The sequence below is a fragment of the Argiope bruennichi genome, chromosome 7 (genome assembly GCF_947563725.1).
Source record: "Argiope bruennichi chromosome 7, qqArgBrue1.1, whole genome shotgun sequence".
NCBI classification, from domain to species: Eukaryota; Metazoa; Arthropoda; class Arachnida; order Araneae; family Araneidae; genus Argiope; species Argiope bruennichi.
Genome location: NC_079157.1, coordinates 38,763,346 through 38,786,044, shown reverse-complemented (window position 1 = coordinate 38,786,044; position 22,699 = coordinate 38,763,346). Strand labels below are relative to the sequence as shown.

The window sequence follows — 22,699 nt, the reverse complement described above, 5'->3', positions numbered from 1 at the left end:
ATAATTTCCTTCGAACACGTATTTCATTCTCTATTAACCCCTTACCTGCCGCGGGCGTATATATATGTCTCCCTAAGTCAAGGTGTTAACTGCCCCTGGCGTATATATATGTCTCCCTAAGTCAAGGTGTTAACTGCCCCTGGCGTATATATATGTCTCCCTAAGTCAAGGTGTTAACTGCCCCTGGCGTATATATACGTCTCGCTCGCAACTATATACGTATATATACTTGGTACTGGAGACCGAATCTCGCAAGTTATCTTCGGCAGGTGAGGGGTTAAATTATGAATTAATCATGAATTATTCACTGAAATAATTCCATGAGTTAGAAATGTTTTGAAAACATATTTACTTATGAGTTATTTGTAAATTCATAAATAGTAATCGGGACAAGGAATGATGTTTTTAGACCCTTGTTTTTTATTGATAACTTTGGCTAATGGAGCACAGCACAATTACATATAAATACATAAAATATATCATATGTTTTCTGAGGCTATCCGGTAATCTTCTCTCCGTTCACTCCTGTTTACCCCCCTCTCCCTTCCTCCCTGTTTGGCGACTAATTTTCTTCGCCAAGGCTTTCGGAAAAGTCGCAACATCAAAATGGAGCTCTACAGAGTTATTATTTGAAAAAAAAAACTAAGATCTAATTCATTACGCATATTTATACTTAAAATAATTTGCCAAACCAAAGAATTTAACACCCAGTTATGCTTAATGGTCCGATTTCGCCAATATTTATTTCATATGAAAGTCAATAACCCATAAACATGTCATCAATTATTGCATCTAAAAAATTCTCTTGATTTTCGTAGGATATCTCAAAAAAAGTATCCTTTGCACGTTCCCCTAACTTCAACAAATCGACGGAATTATCTAATTTTATTTCTCAATTAATTTTGTCGTTTTTATGCATAAACTGCTTTCAAATGTAATTTTAAATGATAAGTTTATTTTCTGCAATAAGATATATTCCATGAAAGAAGGTAGACTTTACTAAGTAAATGTTTATTAATTGGTGCTTGAGCTGCTGGTCGCCCAAGGTGACTAATGTGGATGATTATGCATAAATTTAAAATTAATTTTTCTCATCACAAAAAGAAAGACAAATGTTTAGAAAGATTAATTAATAAATATTAAAAAAGGATTGAATCATTGTTATATGGGCATAGTTCTAGAAATTAAACACATTACTTTAGAAAAGGACGCGATTCTAATTGGTTTAGAAACTTCATTCTCAAACAATGAATTAATGGATCTTATGAAAACATGGAAAATATTTATTCAAAAATCCCAAGTAGCAAGGTAATCCCAATATAGCAAATGTTGTTGTTTCTTATGGCCCTTTACAAACCCGCTGACGAACTGTGAGCGATTTAAGCCGAGTGTGCAGTAGCTTAGGAGGACAAAGCCCCCTGGGCACCCAAGGGCAGAAGTCAGACTTCTAGCTCGTATAAAGATGACACACACATTCGCTTGCATAACCTCTTTTAACAAGGGGGGAGGGACGCTTTCACATACCTTACACATAGAACACAGGGTAGAAAGCAACCATGTCCGAACCAGGACTCGAACCCGGGACGCCCAGATCAGGGGAAGATGCACTATCCCTAGGCCAGGTCGCCGGCATATAGTAAATGTAACTTTTATAAATAATTTCAGAATATAAAAATTATATGTATTTCTAAGGGAAATATTGCAGTAAAAAGATAATCTAAAAACATATCATTTATATTTTTATTTATTTATTCCATATCAACGTTGCCAAATGGGTAATATATGAATGTAACAATTGGTTCTAATCTAGTAAATTCTTCAAAACGTCCCTCAAATTCGGAATGAAGTTTTATTATTTCATCGTAATATTTCTCTTTGTTTAATGTATCTCCGTTTATAAACAACTCGCCAGAAATATTTTTGAATTTTTTTTTTCGGTGTTCCATAAATATGTTTAGTATGCGCGTCTTAGGGCTTAGTAAAGGCGGTCACCTCAAAATGTCTTGACGGTCCACCGACGATCGTGATCGACCCCTGATTTATTGCAATGCTCAATATTTTCCGTTACATGTCAATGGAATAACTATGAAGACCTTGGCTTTGACGGTCAACTGCATCTCATCAGGAAACTATTATTGTATTGGTATTTTAAAAACATTTCCTTATGAAGAAGTTGTATTCTAATCAGTTTCTTCAATTGTGTTGAATGGCTTTGGATATAAATAGCCAAACGTTTTCTTTTCCTTATTCAAGCGCACTAGCATACAATATAAAGATATTTTAATATAAAGTAAGTTCTATTTTTAATATAAAGTAAATTCTATTTTTGATTAGCAAATTTTAGAATTTTCGTCGTTTTTTATTCTTTTATTCTACTATTTAATTAAAAAATGAATTAATAACGATTTTTTAGTAAAATTTGCATATTGGACAGAACATTTCTTTTGATAAATTTAAAAATTTGATGTTTAGCGCTATAAGTAAAAGGAGTAAATGGGTTTAACCAATTATTGCATTAAATGAAATTAGGAGTAACTATTTATAAATATTCCCAATATGTATATAATTTATAAAATTTTAATTGCTAAGATTTTGGGATTTTTAATATACTTTCAGTGTCTAAAGTTAATTTTAATTTATGAGCATTAAATAGAACAATATTATTTTTCATTTATATAATTTTTTTCTTAAACATTATTTCTGTAATTATATATATATATATATAGATCCCATATGAACTGTTGTTAAAATATTTTCACCACTTTTTGTAAAAACTTCACGTCATTTTAGTATATTTTTTATTTGAAATAAAATTGTAATTGTTATATTTATAAATATTTCCAATATGTATATAATTTATAAAATTTTAATTGTTAAGATTTTGGGATTTTTAATATACTTTCAGTGTCTAAAGTTAATTTTAATTTATGAGCATTAAATAGAACATTCTTATTTTTCATTTATATAATTTTTTTCTTAAACATTATTTCTGTAATTATATATATATATATAGATCCCATATGAACTGTTGTTAAAATATTTTCACCACTTTTTGTAAAAACTTCACGTCATTTTAGGATATTTTTTATTTGAAATAAAATTGTAATTGTTATATTTATAAATATTCCCAATATGTATCTAATTTATAAAATTTTAATTGTTAAGATTTTGGGATTTTTAATATACTTTCAGCGTCTAAAGTTAATTTTAATTTATGAGCTTTAAATAGAACATTCTTATTTTTCATTTATATAATTTTTTTCCTTAAATATTTTATAATTTTTTTTCTTTTATATATATATATCTATATCTATATATATAGAGAGAGAGAGAGAGAGAGATTTTATATGAGCTGTTGTTAAAATATTTTCACCTCTTTTTGTAAAAACTTCACGTCATTTTATTTGAAATAAAATTGTAATTGCTATATAATTTGATAAATACATATTTTACAATTTTAACGATTTGGCGTGGCCATAAAATACATTCAGCTATATTTTGAGATACATTGAATTTTAATTATCAAAAGGATTTTAAATTGCAAAAATCATGCTCTGGTAAAAATTTATCTTAATTTTAATGAATGCCGATTTTGTTTCATATATCTTATTTTATTATCGTTTGATATATCGTACTTTATTATCTATACGTTTCTATTAAGGCAGAAATGATAAGAAAAAAATTACAAGTATCTAGTATGTAGAAATGCCATTATCAGAAAATATTAAAATAACAATACAGCTTCCTTCCAAAACATCAGTCAATGTTTTACCTTGACCGTATCTCTAGATAATAATTTTAAAAATAAATATATTCATCATTTTAGAATGATAAAGTGTGCACACACAAAAAAAATTTCATATCGCCGCAATGTTTTTGTTTTTAAACGCCGTTACTAAAGTAAGAAAACGCATGGTAAAATATATTTAATTGCATTTCTAAAAATTTATTAAAATTGGGGAAAACATTATATCAAAATAAAATTAATGCAATTGAATTTTTTTTTATTTCAAAATGATTGATAGTGTGATAATATATTTCAAAATTATTGGGAAAAAGTATTAACACTTTGATTTAACTTTTTATATAATTTAAATTTTAAAACTGCTCAAATTGCTCAAACGTAAATTTGATGGCTCAAGGTCTAAGCGTTTGCTTTATCAAACATTTTGAATGATTTTTTTTTCATCAGCTTTGCTAAATTTCAATATTATCAGACTTATGATTACTATCAGGTTCAAGAAGGAAAAAATCTTGGGTTTGATCGATTTTCGATACATCTCAAAGAAAAAAAATTACTCAAAAAAAATACAAAAGACAGTAAACTATTTTAATTCAAGAATGAAAATAATTAATTTTGGATCACTGCTTTCATATAAACCTAATAATTATAAATAAATCTTAGAATTCAAGTATTATGTTGAATTTAAATTATTCTAAAAAAGGAAATTTTAACTATTGCTCATTTATTGCTCGTTGACAGATGAATGGACACAATGCAAAAAATTTGAATACAGCGAAATTTAAAAAGTGAAAGCTTATGAAATTAATATTTCCTTAAAGATTAAAATGTTTTTCAGAGTATATTTCCCGTTTGCGATAGTAAATGACAGAATTTGCTGTTTTTTATCACTAATTCTTTCAATTTGAGTGCTGCAAAAGAAATTTATTTTATCGATAGTATTATTTAGAGATTTTATATTGCTTTATTGAGGAAAGATTTTAAAAATATATCCTCTCAGGTAAATTTTAACAAATAAATCACGCTTTTCCTTATTTTAAATTTTTGATAGATGTTTGTAAGAGTCAGTCACAAGATAGTAAAAAAATAAGTAAAAGAAATACATAGTCTGAAATTCGAATTATTCTACTTATTTATTTATTCTATAGAGTTGTAATATTTCTAAATGTTTTAGTAATAAGAAATGTTGCATGTTTTATGTTTTGAAATTTTAATGTTAAATGTTTAATCTTTAAAACAGTGTGATTAATAATAAAAAATATTTATATGCGATTGCACATGGTATATAGAGCTGAAATTCTGAATATTTAAAAAAGACTTTTCTGTCAGACTTCCAACTTCGTTTTATATTTTTCTACGTTTAAACTGACATTACTGAATTTTAGAATTTTAGAATTGATGTTTTAATTTTGAAACGTGATCAAACGATAAAAATGATACCTGTGCAAGCAAGTGTCTTCCTCTCCAGGATCATGCTTATTCTACAAATTGACCCTACACGTTTGATTTGCATGTGGAAGTACACATAAACGTACGATCTTTGGTGAAAATGGGATTCGAACCAGTAGCCGTAGTTGTTGTTTCTTATGGCACTTGCCATGGACAAGCCCGCTGTCACGAAGACAGCTGTTTTAAATCGATGGGGGAGCGTCTCTTGTTTTTATAGTAGCTTCAACTAGGGCCAAGAGTACGACTTTGCTACTCACGCATCACTCATTCGCTTGCACAAACCCTTTTTACAGGAGGCCACATTCACACATCTCACAGATAGAACAGTGGAAGAACGACCATGCCCAAACTGGGACTCGAACCCAGGACGCCCAGATCACGGGGAAGAGGCACTATCCCTATGCCAGGACGCCGGCAGTAGCCGTCGTGGTGGTGGGAATCAAATAATCTCCTCATCCCTCCTATTGAATCTAATTTATACAATAGTATTAAAATAATTTCATACTCAAGATTATATACCAAATTTCATTCACTCTGCCTATTGCGTTTTTGCATTATCACTTTCACATACACATGGGCAGAGAAACAGAATCTCTCCGCTCACAAATATAGTTATACAAGTAATCTATATTTGGAAACTTTTGCTCCAGAGAAAAGTATCATCAACCTTTCTTCTCGTTCGTGCAATATGCCTGTTTACTAGAGTGTATTTTGTGCTATCTTTGATATCAGGTGTGATTTTTTTAGCCGTTTTAGCAATCTTCATTGCATTTTTAAAAATGCGGTTAATCACGTTTTTTTCTGTAATAGTTGCACATAACAAAATGCAAGGAAATATCAATCAGACGGTCAGGAAGAAAAATAAACATTCTTTGATATTCTTTTTACAGACTTGTTACGAAATTTCCGTTTTCGTTTGGATAGTGGGAGTTATATGGTGTGGAGAACGCTCAATCAGCAGGCGGCAGTAGAAAATAAAGCAACGACGTTTATTTACACGAAGACACACAGGACAGCACAAAGACGACAACTATATACAGCACAAAAGACGATTATCTTCAGCCGAGACGTGCAGCATACAATCAGACTCTACTGCAGACAGTAGCGCACAGCTTAGTTCAACACTAGCTTCACTCCGTCGCTGCTCCGCTTTTCTCTGGAAGGCCAGTTCTTTACCGTCGATTCCGACTACTCTGCCCTAGCAGCTGCAGCCTATTCCTTTTATAGGTCTCAGGAGGAGGGGCTAGAAGCCTCTCAACCAATCAGGAACGTTCGAGGCGTATCTCGGTTCCTACTGGACGGATCGGGAAAATTCTCTGTGTTTCGGGTATAATCTCTTTTGGCGCCAAAGTTGCCAAATGGTCGCGAAGTTTGTCGCCAAGCTCTGGAACCTCCGACGCGACACCGGACTCTGTCCAATACAGATGACTGTAAAACATTCTTTCCGATGATGGAACGAACTATGCTGGGAAGCAGCATTACAGATTCGTAACAGACTGATGAAAATAGCTAGAATAAAATACCAGTTTTCATTTACTACAGTAACAAAAAATTGAAAGTTGTCGGGATTTTTCTTGCATAATTTGTTAATTCATTGATGGGAAAAATTGACATATACATCTAATTCAGAATATTGCCATTCCATTTTTCAAATGTATAGAGAATGAAAAAATAATATATGAGCAGTTATCTTCCATGTTACCTCTTTCTAATCTAATGATATGTCTGCTGTTCTTGTAATATCTACAGGAAAAGAAGAAAGAGAGATCCTTAATACTAGTTTACATAAAAAAAATTTGAAACAAGATGCAATTTGCATGTCAGAATGTTGTTACTTGAAAGAATCAAGAGAAGGAATTTCAATATGTATTTCCAGATTTTCTAATATTTTCAGTTTCTTTATTTAATAATTTATAGCTTACATCAGTTCATTTTAACTATGAAAACATATACTTCGAATTCAGGATTGTAATGAATTTGAGTTCAATAGCATTCCAAACTTTTATTTTGAATAGAGTTTCCTTTCTGCCTCCCTTTCCTTTTCCCTTTGTTCCCTTTTGAATAGAGTTTCCTTTCTGCCTCCCTTTCCTTTTCCCTTTGTTCCCTTTTGAATAGAGTTTCCTTTCTGCCTGGTTTCTGATTTCGATTTTCGGTTCGGTTTCAGCAATTTCCTTGTCATAACTACTTTAGAATATTTTAAACCAGTAATTAAACTTGAGAGAATTAAAGTGAAGCATTATTATGTATACTATAAATCCTTGTTAGTTGTCTTAGAATATTATTAAAGTCAAAATTGTCATAAGCGTTTCCTCAATAGCGACATAAATGTAATATTTTTCAATTTTTCCTTTTTCTGCATAATAGAATACTCGTGCATTTTTAATTCTTTTCACTGTGTTTATTATTAACTATTTCCCTGTAGACAACAGATTTTTTTCAATAGATAGTTAAAATGACTGCGATATCTATCGAGGAAAATATATAACTAAATATATATTTATTTTTCTTTAATGATTGATAAGGATGAGGTTAGTTTAAATTCACAGTTCAGATTCTATTCGAATAAATACATCAATAATAACTCAAGTCTTATATCCTGCATAAAGAAATATTTATTCTTTACATTTATAAATATTTAAAAATAGTTGCAATTTAAATTCCCTCAATAAATTGTTACTTTTTTGTCAATACCATGCTTTGATCATTCTTTCATTTTTTTTATTGACGTTTTTTTCTATAAAATATAATTCATCGTGCGCTGCCTTATTTTGCTGTATTTGATTATTTATCCATCTATGATAACGATTTATTTCTATTAGCGAAAAATGTAAATAAATATAAATGGACAAGCTTTTTAAATGTTCATTGCTAATTATTAGATCTATGCTTATTTTTTAAAAAGTAAATTTGGGAATAATTTGAATTTCAAATTATTAAGTGCATCTTATTCATTTTGAAGTAAAAGTGAATAATTTAATCCGTTATATAAAATTAAATCTTAGTGAATATTAAAACCCAAAAGTATCAATAGTTTAAAAAGTTTCACTTTTTCATAATTTCAATAGATTTGAAATTCAGAGGTGATTAATTTAACTGCAGAGCATACACTCTCGACATCAGAAATCAGACTGATAATATTGTTATGAAATTTCCGGGTTCGTTTGGAAAGTGGGAGTTATATGGTGTGGAGAACGCTCAATCAGCAGGCGGCAGTAGGAAAAAAAACAAGGTCGTTTATTTACACGAAGATAGGACAGGACAGCACAAAGACGACAACTATTTACAGCATAGAGAAGGCAATTATCTTCAAGCCGAGACGTACACACAGCAGCATACAACGAGACTCTACTGCAGACAGTAGCGCACAGCTTAGTTCAGCACTGGCTTGATTCCTTCGCTGCTCCGCTAATCTCTGGAAGGCCAGTTCTTTAGCGTCGATCCCGACTACTCTGCACTGTCGCTTCCGACTACGACTACTCTGGCAGCTGCGGCTGCCTCCTTTTATAGGTCTGAGGAGGCGGGGCTAGAAGCCTCTCAACCAATCAGGAACGTTCGAGGCGTATCTCGGTTCCTACTGGACGGATCGGGAAAATTCTCGATGTTTCGAGTATAATCTATTTTGGCGCCAAAGTCACCAAATTCGTCGCCAAGTTTGTCACCAAGCTCTGGGCCTTCCTTCCTATGGAACCAACTATGCTGAAAAGCAGCATCACAGATTCGTAACAATATTATTCATTACACAAACATCATTCATATATGATAACTATTTTCAGGATCAAATGAATGCGTTAATTACTTACGTTTATTGCGTAACAAGTAAAAGCTGTATTTATTCGAGTTTAGTTAATTTTAGTTATATTAACATTCCGTTTCCATGCAACACTAGGGCTATTTTGGGGCGGACCTCGTAATTTTCAACCGCTGTCAGAGGATGCTGTATTTCTTCAAATAATATTTATATCATTCTAGAAATTATACATTCAAATTTTCAATGTTGCATCATTAATATTGTTACGAACCTGTGATGCTGCTTCCCAGCATAGTTGGTTCCGTAGGAGGTCCCAGAGCTTGGCGACCATTTGGCTATCTGGCGAAATTTGGCGATTTTGGCGCCAAAATAGATTATACCCGAAATATTGAGAATTTTCCCGATCCGTCCAATAGGAACGGAGATACGCCTCGAACGTTTCTGATTGGTTGAGAGGCTTCTAGCCCCGCCTCCTGAGACCTATAAAAGGAAGCACCCGCAGCTGCTGAGTGACGATGAATTGAGTCGTGAAGCAGACCGGAGAGAGTAGTCGGAATCGATGGTGAAGAACTGGTCTTCCAGGGATAAGCGGAGCAGCGACTGAGTGAAGCTAGTGCTGAACTAAGCTGTGCGCTACTGTCTGCAGTAGAGAGTCTTGTTATATGCTGCTGTGTATGCTCCTGTGGTTGCTGCACGTCTCCGCTGAAGGTAATCGTCTTCTGTGCTGTATATAGTTGTCGTCTTTGTGCTGTGTCTTCGTGTAAATAAACGTCGTTGTTTTATTTCTACTGCCGCCTGGTGATTGAGCGTTCTTCTCACCATATAACTTCCACTATCCAAACGAACCCCGGAAATTTCGTAACAATATTATATTGTCTTGGCTTTTTTTTTTTTTTTTTTTTTTTTTGCTTAATTAAAGTATATTAAAATAATAGAGCAGTTTCCACGAAACAATCTGCATAATATCTCTGTCAAAAATCTCAAAAGCAAATGAGCTACAGGCATTGAAATTTCCGATGGCCATTGGATGTGATGACGCAAATGCACATTTTTTTTAAAGAAATTCCACAAAAAAATATCACAGAACTTTTTCATTTATGGTGAATGAACAATATATCACACTCTCTTCAGCTGAACGACTTATACATCTTTGTCGCTTAGTCAAAGTATATCGAAATAATAAATCAGTTTTCACAAAACAATATCTCAAAGCAACTGAAACACAGGCATTGAAATTTCTGATCGCCATTAGATGTGATGACGCATATTCACATTGTTTTTTTTGGGGTTTTTTTTTTTTTTGTTTTTTTTTGTTTTGTTTGTTTTTTTAGAAATTCCACAAAAAAATATCACAGGGCATTTTCACTCATGATGACCGAGGAATAGTTCACATTCTCTTCAGCTGAACGACTTATACATCTTTGTCGCTTACTCAAAGCATATCGAAATAATAAATCAGTTTTCACAAAACAATATCTCAAAGCAACTGAAACAAAGGCATTGAAATTTCTGATCGCCATTGGATGTGATGGCGCATATTCACATTGTTTTGTTTTTTTTGTTTTTGTTTTTTGTTTTTTAGAAATTCTACAAAAAAATATCACAGAGAATTTTCACTCATGATGACCGAGGAATAGTTCACAGTATCTTTAGCTGAACGACTTATACATCTTTGTAGCTACATATTATCTGTACATAAAGAAAGTTGAGAAGAGTTAACAGTTATCAATGTTGTACGTACTTTCACATCCAGCAGCCATGGCCCACTTTTAGTAAGTAGATTTGGAATATCTTCATATATGCATGTTTGTTTTTCACATTTGCTATGAAAATCTTTTGATTCCAGGTTGAATATAATATCGATATAAATCCATTGTTACAGACCTTAGTACTTAAAGACTTATAACTTTGGAATTAATTAATATAAATTTAAGTAATCAAATTAGCAAAACACAATTAATAAATGTAGAATAAACTATAAGACATTCAGATAATTATTGAGGCACTATATGAAGGTTTTACCATAGCAATGACCAAATTTTTGAGAAATGCACAGGCCCAGCTGGTAATAACTCACTAATCGACTTACCAGCAACATAAGACTCACTATTCGACTTACGATGGAGTGCATGCATAATAAGAAAAGTACGGTAGTACCGGTAATTTTTTCTCTTGCATCAATAAATCTATTCTCTATCAGAAAGATTTAAATCACACCCCATTAGTCAAGATGAAGTGCTAATCTTGACCTTGCTTTTGTTGTCGTGAAATTGGTTTTGTGTTGTAATTTACAATAAACACACAATAAAATTCGTTTGTGTTGTTTTGTTGCTGTAAAATTCGTTTTGTAGTTTTGTGTAAATTATTTTTTCCCCGTGTCAACTCTACTTTTCTTTGGTTTTTGTTATTCTGATTTAATAGTTATTGAAATCGTAAGAAATCTATTTAGTCCAATTTGTCATTTTTGGTGGAAGATTTGAAGATGCCCTAACAAATAACAAATATTTACTGCAATACTTTAATTTTTATGACCTCTTCACCAAGCATTAATATCCAATCTTACTTCTCAAATCAAAAGTATGCTAAAACAGATTTCTTATAAAAGTTCCACTAAGTTCAAAAACTTTTATAAGATTTATATATATATACTAGATGTTCACACGTTTCTGTGTTTGAACAAAAAGGCAGCTTTGATATCTCAAACGCAATTTATTAATGATCAAATGTATACAATACATCAAAATGAAAATTAACAATAAAATTATCCCTACATATATGTCATTTGAATATAACATATGTACAAAACATAGATTACATAGTTGATGGTAGAATAAACATGCTTCAAAAACGTAGTGAAACTTTTATAAGATATATATATATGCTAGCTGTACCCGTGCACACGTTTCTGTGTTTGAACAAAAAGGCAGTTTTGATATCTCAAACGTAATTTATTAATGATCAAATATATACAATAGATCAAAATGAAAATTAACAATAAAATTATCCCTACATATATGTCATTTGAATATAACATATGTACAAAACATAGATTGCATAGTTGATGATAGAATAAACAGGCTTCAAAAACGTAGTGGAACTTTTATAAGATATACATATATATTAGCTTTACCCGTTCACACGTTTCTGTGTTTGAACAAAAAGGCAGTTTTGATATCTCAAGCATAATTTATTAATGATCAAATATATACAATAGATCAAAATGAAAATTAACAATAAAATTATCCCTACATATATGTCATTTGAATATAACATATGTACAAAACATAGATTACATAGTTGATGGTACAATAAACAGGCTTCAAAAACGTAGTGGAACTTTTATAAGATATACATATATATTAGCTTTACCCGTGCACACGTTTCTGTGTTTGAACAAAAAGGCAGTTTTGATATCTCAAACGTAATTTATTAATGATCAAATGTATACAATACATCAAAATGAAAATTAACAATAAAATTATCCCTACATATATGTCATTTGAATATAACATATGTACAAAACATAGATTGCATAGTTGATGATAGAATAAACAGGCTTCAAAAACGTAGTGGAACTTTTATAAGATATACATATATATTAGCTTTACCCGTTCACACGTTTCTGTGTTTGAACAAAAAGGCAGTTTTGATATCTCAAGCATAATTTATTAATGATCAAATATATACAATAGATCAAAATGAAAATTAACAATAAAATTATCCCTACATATATGTCATTTGAATATAACATATGTACAAAACATAGATTGCATAGTTGCTGATAGAATAAACAGGCTTCAAAAACGTAGTGGAACTTTTATAAGATATGCATATATATTAGCTTTACCCGTTCACACGTTTCTGTGTTTGAACAAAAAGGCAGTTTTGATATCTCAAGCATAATTTATTAATGATCAAATATATACAATAGATCAAAATGAAAATTAACAATAAAATTATCCCTACATATATGTCATTTGAATATAACATATGTACAAAACATAGATTACATAGTTGATGGTACAATAAACAGGCTTCAAAAACGTAGTGGAACTTTTATAAGATATACATATATATTAGCTTTACCCGTGCACACGTTTCTGTGTTTGAACAAAAAGGCAGTTTTGATATCTCAAACGTAATTTATTAATGATCAAATGTATACAATACATCAAAATGAAAATTAACAATAAAATTATCCCTACATATATGTCATTTGAATATAACATATGTACAAAACATAGATTGCATAGTTGATGATAGAATAAACAGGCTTCAAAAACGTAGTGGAACTTTTATAAGATATACATATATATTAGCTTTACCCGTTCACACGTTTCTGTGTTTGAACAAAAAGGCAGTTTTGATATCTCAAGCATAATTTATTAATGATCAAATATATACAATAGATCAAAATGAAAATTAACAATAAAATTATCCCTACATATATGTCATTTGAATATAACATATGTACAAAACATAGATTACATAGTTGATGGTACAATAAACAGGCTTCAAAAACGTAGTGGAACTTTTATAAGATATACATATATATTAGCTTTACCCGTGCACACGTTTCTGTGTTTGAACAAAAAGGCAGTTTTGATATCTCAAACGTAATTTATTAATGATCAAATGTATACAATACATCAAAATGAAAATTAACAATAAAATTATCCCTACATATATGTCATTTGAATATAACATATGTACAAAACATAGATTGCATAGTTGATGATAGAATAAACAGGCTTCAAAAACGTAGTGGAACTTTTATAAGATATACATATATATTAGCTTTACCCGTTCACACGTTTCTGTGTTTGAACAAAAAGGCAGTTTTGATATCTCAAGCATAATTTATTAATGATCAAATATATACAATAGATCAAAATGAAAATTAACAATAAAATTATCCCTACATATATGTCATTTGAATATAACATATGTACAAAACATAGATTACATAGTTGATGGTAGAATAAACATGCTTCAAAAACTTAGTGGAACTTTTATAAGATATATATATATATATATATATATATATATATATATATATATATATATATATATATATATATATATATATATATACTAGCTGTACCCGTTCACTCTTTTCTGTGTTTGAACAAAAAGGCAGTTTTGATACTTCAAACATAATTTATTAATGATCAAATGTATACAATACATCAAAATGAAAATTAACAATAAAATTATCCCTACATATATGTCATTTGAATATAACATATGTACAAAACATAGATATACATGGTTGATGGTAGAATAAACATGCTTCTTCACTTGTGATATTAAACAATACTGCAAACAAATTTCAATCGAACAATAATTTTGTAATTATTAAATATCATCATGAAATGAATGATATTTGATGATTGATGGTGAACTTTATCTTATTAGTGCTTGTAAATATACAAAATTTTTTGTTTTCCTATCTGGTGCAAGAACAAATAAATTAGATGTTTTTCCAACTCGTGAACACCCAACGTACAGCTGTCCATGTGAGCCATTTCTAATGATCGAGCAAAAGCAGTGTGATTTCGATCTCTTTCTGGCCTAGTTTTTCTCTGCTCACTTGTTTCTGAAGATCGTTCTTCTCTTCTCCTTTTTGCTTGATTTGTAGATCAACCAATGGCACTTCGCTTTGGTGGCATAATTGTGGTGTTAAATAAAACGTATTTCCAATTATTTTCTTCAGCTGGAAATCAATAATATTTTTATTTATTCATGTATTAATAATTTATTCTCGTATTAATAATTTCAAAAGTTTTTTTACTGCATTTTCAAACAATAATTGAAAAAATATAAGTAGAACGATTCAATATCTTACTAGCCTTGTTCCCGGGATAGCCTGGTTGGTTGAGCTTCGAATTCGGGTCCCTTATGTTGCGAGTTCGAACCCCGCCAGCCGAAGCTTCCCCGCGTGCTTGGTGGCTGACGCGCATTAAATCTGTCGTGGTCACAAAGTCCTCCATGTCGAGAGTAATACCACTGGGGGGTACTGGATCAGGTGTGATCGTTCTCTGATTCAGGTCTAAATTACGATCTATGGTTGAGTGAATGAAATGCGTGAATGAAGTCCGCCCCCTAAAAAGAAGGGTTGTGACGTGTGCGTAGCTATGTCGTTCTCTTGGCCCTAGATGGCGCTACTATAGAAACCAGAGGCGCTCCCCCTCAGGCTTAAAGCGACTGTTTTCGAATATCGGGCTTGTCCATGGCAAGTGCCATAAGAAACAACAACAACTAACCTTGTGATTTATATTTTTATTACAACTATTATTTTTTGCTTTATAAAAGTAAATTCAATGAGTAAAAATTTAATTTTTCAATTTATTCATGGTTACACTTTTAACAAATATTACTAATTAAATGTTATTTTGATATTTTTGGGATATTTGTTCGGGAGCACCTAGAACCCCAACTCTGATTTTTTTTAAAAAAAATTCAAAAACCTTCCTAGGGATATACCTAATAATTTCCCAAGTTTTCAAAGCGATTAGATGTATGGTTTTTGAATCTATCGAGTACAGACAGACATTCATTCATTTATATATATATAGACATTAGATACAAAACTAAATTATTACACGAATCTGAACCGCTTAGATTGCCTGATCAAAGCACTGACCATGAAATAAAATCAGCTATCCAGAGTTGAATTGAAAATGAAATATTCTAGCTTTATTGCTCTGTTTCGCCGGAGATAGATTCAAACTAATACTTTACTCATCATGATTCATTTTATTGATCTTATTTAATTTAATTCAAGGCTTGGCTATTTGAAATATTTCTGGTTTTCAATTGCTCACAGGCGATGATGAATACTGTTGATTAAGGCTTGCACTCGATATTCCAATAGATAATTTCTATACGTAAAGTGTCGGTTTAGAGTGAGTAGATCAATCCGAGTCCCAGGTTTGTATTTGGTTGGCTAGTAAATCAATCCGAATCGCAGGTTTGTATTGGATTGACCAATCGACCAATCCAAGTTGCAGGTTTGTATTTGATTGACCAATGAACCAATCCAAGTCCCAGGCTTGCATTTGATTGACCAATGAATCAATCACATTCAAGTGAGTTGGAAATGAAGACAATATTGTTAAAGCTAACAGCTACCTATTTAATTTGGTAGCACTAATGCACTTTCCGTCTTTTAGAGCGTCTTGAACGATGTATATCGCCATACATAGCATGTGTGTGCCAGCTTATAAGCATTAGTGCTCTTTTAGCATTGTTTCAATTTTTTTTTTTTTTTTTTACTTGCATACAAATATCACTTTGCCTTTATTGAACTACCGAGAAAGTAATTTCCAATATATGGAAAATTAGTTTCAGCAGTTGCGCAACACTGTTATCTTTCTTGAGTTATCTCAACTACGAAGAACATTGTATGCATTTCGAAACACTCAAAACGCTGATAAACTCTACCGTTCGTTTTTCTTTTAGGCTAACATATTCAAAAGGAACATAATAAAAAACACTAGCACCTACAAATAAAGACATTTGTTGGATCACAACCAGAAAAATCTATACTAATATCGGAAGAAAATATTAAACAAAAGATTAACTAACTATAAACAAATTATTTCCATCTGAAGCACTGATTGTTAAAGGCCTATTGATACAGATTGTATAAAATTATTATTGAATATTCAATGTGTATAAAACGCTAAGGTAAATGCCACAAAGATCATTTTTATTACTTATTGTCTAATAACAAGAGGCAAACGTAAACAAAGCATCCTACAAGGATTACAAATTGCTTAATTGAACGATTTACAGCTGCACTAAATCCTATATTTCGCTGAACTAAGTAACTAATGGAGCTTCAAAATATAATTAGAATTTCTCGAGTGTGGGCTTGCCAGGTCACTAGAAACTGCATTCACTCAGAGAAAAGAATGTATAAAGGAAGTCAAGAAGCGTCGAATAAAACTTTCATTGGGCGCGAAAATGGACCCAATTGTCGGCAAATTGTCGACAGATGGATAATCGTCGTGACTTGTATGAAAACTGGTGTTCATATCATTCATAACTATTATTCCCAAAAACTTTATTTTTGTATTATTTTAAAATTCAAAAATAATTACTTTTTAAATGACATCAATTTCATTTCTATACTTTTTATTTTTAATAATTTTTAATTAATTTTTATTTTAATGTTAAACAATGCTATGAAATTCAAACTCAGCCCTAAAAAAAGAACATTCAGTGGCTTAATTTTGCCGATGTTAAAAATTAAAATTATAAATTTGCCTTCTTTGGACATTACTTCCTAAATAGGATTTCCAACTTTGCTTTTATTTCATAGAATAAGCATTTAAAAAAAAAGAGTCCAAGTGATTTTTAGTAGATAGATTAAACTATATTCATATCTTTCAGTGGCGTCATATAGAAATTTTTTTAAAATGCATTCCGAATGAATTATTTCACTGCTTAAAAAGTTAATAATATAGGCGAACAAACTGGTCACCAACGGTCGCTAATTTATTTAAAACTTACTAATTGCCCTTACTGTTTGCTTCAAAATATTGTTACAAATCTGTAATTTTGCTTCCCAGTACGAGTAGTGCCATCGTAAGAAAGACAGGATGTACGATCTGTCCTGTGCGTGCCGAGCGTCAATGAATTCAGAGCTTGACGACTAACTTGGCGACCATTTGGCGACTTTGGCGACAAAATGGATCATACTGGAAAGTTCGAGAAGTTTCGCGATCCCTCCAGTAGGAACCGAGATACACCCAGAGTCGTCCTGATTCGTCTGGAAGATTCTAGACCCGCCCCCCGTAACTATAAATGACAGGTACTCTCAAGCTGCGAAGAAGTGGTGTAAGTGAAGTCGTGTGAGAAGAAGCGAGTCGGCAGCTAAAGCGAGAAGGTCAGCCGTTGGAGAGACTATAGAGCGAAGCTCCCAGGAACCCCTCTCCTGCTGGATTCTGTCTATCCGCTTCGTGTGCTGCTATCTACTGAAGTGTGCTACTGTGTTCGTCTCTGCTGTATATAGTTGTCGTTTTTGTGCTGTCATGTGTGTCTTCGTGTAAATAAACGTCGTTGTTGTTTTTTTCTACTGCCGCCTGCTGATTGAGCGTTCTCCACACCATATCACTTCCACTATCCAAACGGAAGCGGAAATTTCGTAACAATATCTTGATAACATTGAATTTTCAATTCTTAACATTGAAGCATATAAATAATGACAAAAATTCCAGCTTCTCACAAAATCATCTTAAATTTGCCACTCATTTAAGAAAATACTTTCAACTTAGTCCTATAAAATGTGGCTTCCTCAATATAATTCTGTTTCAAAACCACCGATATATAAATCTTAGTAATCAACTTAATATCATCTTTACAGCTGACTTTCCCAAGAACAACTTCATTACAAACTTCTTTACAGATGACACTGCTATCCTTACGCAGGGCAGTAGCATTATTTTATCATAAAAACACTTCAAAAAGGACTCCTAAACATTGAAATATTGTGCACGAAATGGCGTATTGCCATCAGTACGGAAAAGACTCATGGCGTCATGTTCGGAAAACGGCAGCTAAGGAAACCGCTAGTTATAATAAAAATACAGTCAATTCCTAATTATTGCTTATATCATTGTTACGAAAGCAGATATTGGATCCGTTTTTCATCACACCAGTTTGACTTATTCATTGCTAGTTCCATTTTCAAAGTATGGTGACGCTACAGTATAACTGGAATGCAATGTTAATTGAACTACCATTTCACATTATTTGAGGATAATCTGTCTTGGGGAAGAAGAAGTGAAATATAAAGGACTGATCCTAGACAATAAACTCTCTTTTAAAAGCCGTATCAACAATAGCAAAAAGAAGTTTTGGGCTAAAAGTCACCTTATTATTCCACTAAAGACGTCCCCCTCCCCTCTTTTTTCTAAAGAATAAAATATTATTATACAAACAAGTTCTAAGGTTTATCCTCATTTATGCTGTTCAAATTTGTGAAATCGCTACTAAAACCAACGGAAACAAAATCAAGTTTTACAAAATAAAATATATCATACCATTACGAATGCTCCCTCGTTTATACGGAATGATATTTTACAAAGAGATCTTAAAACTCCAGAACTCGATTTCATCAAGTTACTTTCAAGAAATTTTTTTAATCATAGAAAACTCATGAAAATCCCACAATCAAGGAACAAATTAAGTGTACCCACTGCAATGGAAAATATTACTGAATGGACTTTGTCACTTAAACCTCAATAGTCCTGCAGGAATTTAAATTGCATCTAAATAGCTGCTTCAATTTTCATCTTAAGCGCATATAAGCAATCCTTTTCCTACTCAACTGACGCACCAATAGTGAAATACTTCTGTTTTTCCCCTCTGCTACTAGCAACCTCAAACTGAGTAGAAGCGATTAGGCACTAAGGGCCGGCGTCCTGGCATAGGGGTAGCGCGTCTTCCCCGTGATCTGGGCGTCCCGGGTTCGAGTCCCGGTTTGGGCATGGTTGTTCTTCTGTTGTTCTATCTGTGAGATGTGTGAATGTGCCCTCCTGTAAAAAGGGGTTGTGCAAGCGAATGAATGATGTGTGAGTGGCAAAGTCGTACTCTTGGCCCTAGTTGGCGCTGCTATAAAAAATAAGAGACGTCCCCCTCAAGCTTAAATCGCTGTCTTCGTAACAGCGGGCTTGTCAGTGGCAAGTGCCATAAGAAACAAACAAACAGGCACTAAGGCTCTTCATGCATCTAGTACAAGCCATTGATATATAAATCAAAACCGAAGAAAAAGTTTCTCCTGTCGATTTTTTCTTGTGCTTCTGATTCGTAATATTTTTTGTCTTCGAAGTAAATTTAACAGAAGGAGCAGAGCATTTAGTTTAACTGTCTTCTCCTTGAACAACAGGGTCAGAAATTTCATGTAGATCTACTGTTACGATATTAAGAATACGTATTAATGCTCAAATAAACAAACCGTCAAATACTCGACGAGTTAAGGACTTGATTCCAAAATTCATTTTAAATCTATAAGTGAAGAAATACAATTCTGTTTCATCCCAGTAAGTTGTTGAATTGTATCAAACGACATCCATTTCCAGTAATTAATTTCCTATTAAAATCGCCAAAGATCGTATGATAGATTCACCCAAAGATTGATATTCCATACCTAAAGCATACAGTTAATATTTAAGCTCAGGTCGTGTTTTATAGTATAAGCAGGGAACTCTCATGTATTGGTGTGAAAATAATACCCATTTCTTCAAAATAAATTAACCCCATGCTCCACATTATCTTCATAAATGCAAAATACTTGGTCTCCACGCAAATAAATGAAAATTTGAGAGGCATAACGTAACGTAAATCCTTTGCTTTATTATCAGCATCATCGGCGAAAAGATGTGATTACGACAAACTTTGACCGAAGTTGAAAAAATGTTATCGTTACTTTCAGATATCAAATTTAAAAAAGGTTATTTATTTATTCATTTTATTTTTTCCAAAATTGTTTTATCTAATCATCGTTCTAGTTTTTAAATAACAATCTTAAATTTTGCATATTCTGATTAAAAGAAGTTTTTATTTCCTTGTAACAGATCAAGAAAAGGATTAGTAGATTCGAAAGTGTGTGTGTGTGTTCCCCATGTCATTATGAGTAAGGAAATCCACGATCAAAAATGCTACCCGTACCACGTGGATCATCTGCCAACAAGTTTCTACCAAAAGGCCCTGGAAGAGCTGAACGAATCTGCAGAAGCAAGAGAAATAGAACTGAATAAACTTAAGGATTTGCTATCAGGTGTGAGAACATTTTTAAACTTGTTTTTCCTTCAGAATCCCAAATCAGGTTTATTCTGTTTAAATGCTTTTATTTAAATTAGCATGTTTCATTTTTTTCAATGTTGAAAATAAAAAGTGAGATTTGCAACTCCCATTTTTTAAGGGACTGTATAATAAATATATATATGTATTTATAGATCTACTCTTCGTGAAGCTCAAGCTTTATCGGCCAATATAATAATGCAGTTCCTTAAATATTAAATTTATTTTCTGATCAAGGAGTTTTAATTTAATATGAATATTTTTTTCTTTTTAAAAAAAAACGAATGTGTTATTTTTTTTTTCACTCAGAGGATATAAAATTTAATTATAGACAGATTGACTATAAAAATATTTAATTAATCTTTTCTCTTTAATTAGTTAATAAGAAATTTTCAACAGGCTGAGATTTACTTAATATAGTCTCCTGTAGGTTGTCTCTTTTTGGGTGGAGTTTTTAGAAAACAAAATTAAGTATATCTCAAGAACTACTGCGAGTTTCGGAATGAAATTTGATATACATGCTTAAAACGGCCTACTGAATCGAATTATTAAAAATTTTGATATAAGAAATGGAAGAATTTCGAGATGGTAGTTAACTAACTCTATTAATTAATTCGGTTAATCAGTTTGTCTATCGGCACTAACCTGTCCTTTTAAGCCAATCTAAGCCATCGATACCATTTTTTCGAAGATGTGATTAGAATTAACAAAAATACTCCTTTTTTTTTTTTTTTTTTTTTTACATTTCTAACAAAATGCCAGGTTTTTCCATTTCGTTTTGACTTCTATCTTTTTTTTTTTAAATTTTTTTTAAACATTTGTACCAAAATGCCAGGTTTTTCTATTTCGTTTTGACGACTTATATCTTTTTTTTTTTTTTTTTTTTTTTTTTTACATATGTACCAAGATGCCAGGTTATTCCATTTCGTTTTGACTTCTCTCTTTTATTTTTTTTTTCTTTTTTTTTTTTTTTTTTTTTTTACTTCTGTACTAAAATGGCTAGTTTTTCCATTTCGTTTTAACTTCTATCATTTTTTTATAATAAAGAGGTAAATGAGAGTAAGACGTTGAAAATATTATGAAAGGATTAGAATTAAAATATTTATCCCTAAAACAAGAAGATTCTTAATACAAATTAGAATATTTGATACACTTGTAGATACATAGCTTAGAGTGCGAATTAAAATATCTATTCTTATAAATTTAAAATATTAAAAGAAGGTAATTTCTTCTTATTAAAATTTATGCGACCATTTTGAATATGAACATAAATTTAACAAAAGTCAGCTGATTTGGCGGAGTATTTTACAATTTTGGAGCTTAGCTGCAGTCCCTCTCTCTCAAAAAAAATGTCTGAAGGTTATAGTATCATTTGAAAAATTAATTTTCCGTTCCTATTGGTTACCTATGTCACGCAGTTAATTCCCAAATTCAAGTTTTTTTCTTAAATATATATTCACTTCGCTATGTATTAAAATTCAAATTTTCTAAAAATAATTATCGATTCCTTTTGATAATATACTTTAATAAGTTCTGAATGAATTATCCATTGGAGCATTAATTTAATTAAAAATTAACAACACAAAAATAAAGGCATCTAGAAATATTTTTTAAAAAATAATGATTTTTTTATCCATTATAATATATGTAACCGTAAATTATGAAATAGGTTATAGATTGAAAAACAGATTTCAATAATTCTTATAAAATATCAACAATATAATTAAAAATTTAAGATAAAACTTAATCATAAAAATTCATTATTGAAACATACTATAAATATAAACAGCATTCCACCTTACTTAAATTATTTCTATCAAACTGAAGAAATCTCGGCTTTGTACTGAAGAAGAAAAATAATCTTTGATAAAAAAAATATTATTTCTATTGGAAATAATTATTTTATGTAAGAAATTAAGACTAACACGAAAAGACTATAAATTTAAGTT

The 22,699-nt window shown here is 31.3% G+C and overlaps 1 protein-coding gene across 2 annotated transcripts in view; it reads left to right on the top strand.

Annotated features, from left to right (window-relative positions):
* The first annotated feature begins 2,210 nt into the window (after positions 1-2,210).
* Positions 2,211-22,699, top strand: part of LOC129976026 (retinaldehyde-binding protein 1-like) — a 38,882-nt gene continuing 18,393 nt past the window's right edge. The window contains exons 1-2 of one of the 2 annotated variants that reach the window (XM_056089361.1): positions 2,211-2,290; positions 20,525-20,727. In XM_056089361.1, the coding sequence (XP_055945336.1) occupies positions 20,580-20,727 (148 nt within the window). In that variant the 5' untranslated portion in view covers positions 2,211-2,290; positions 20,525-20,579. Of the gene's footprint in view, positions 2,291-10,689; positions 10,712-20,524; positions 20,728-22,699 lie in introns of those variants that run through there. The other variant, XM_056089363.1, reaches the window with a different exon arrangement.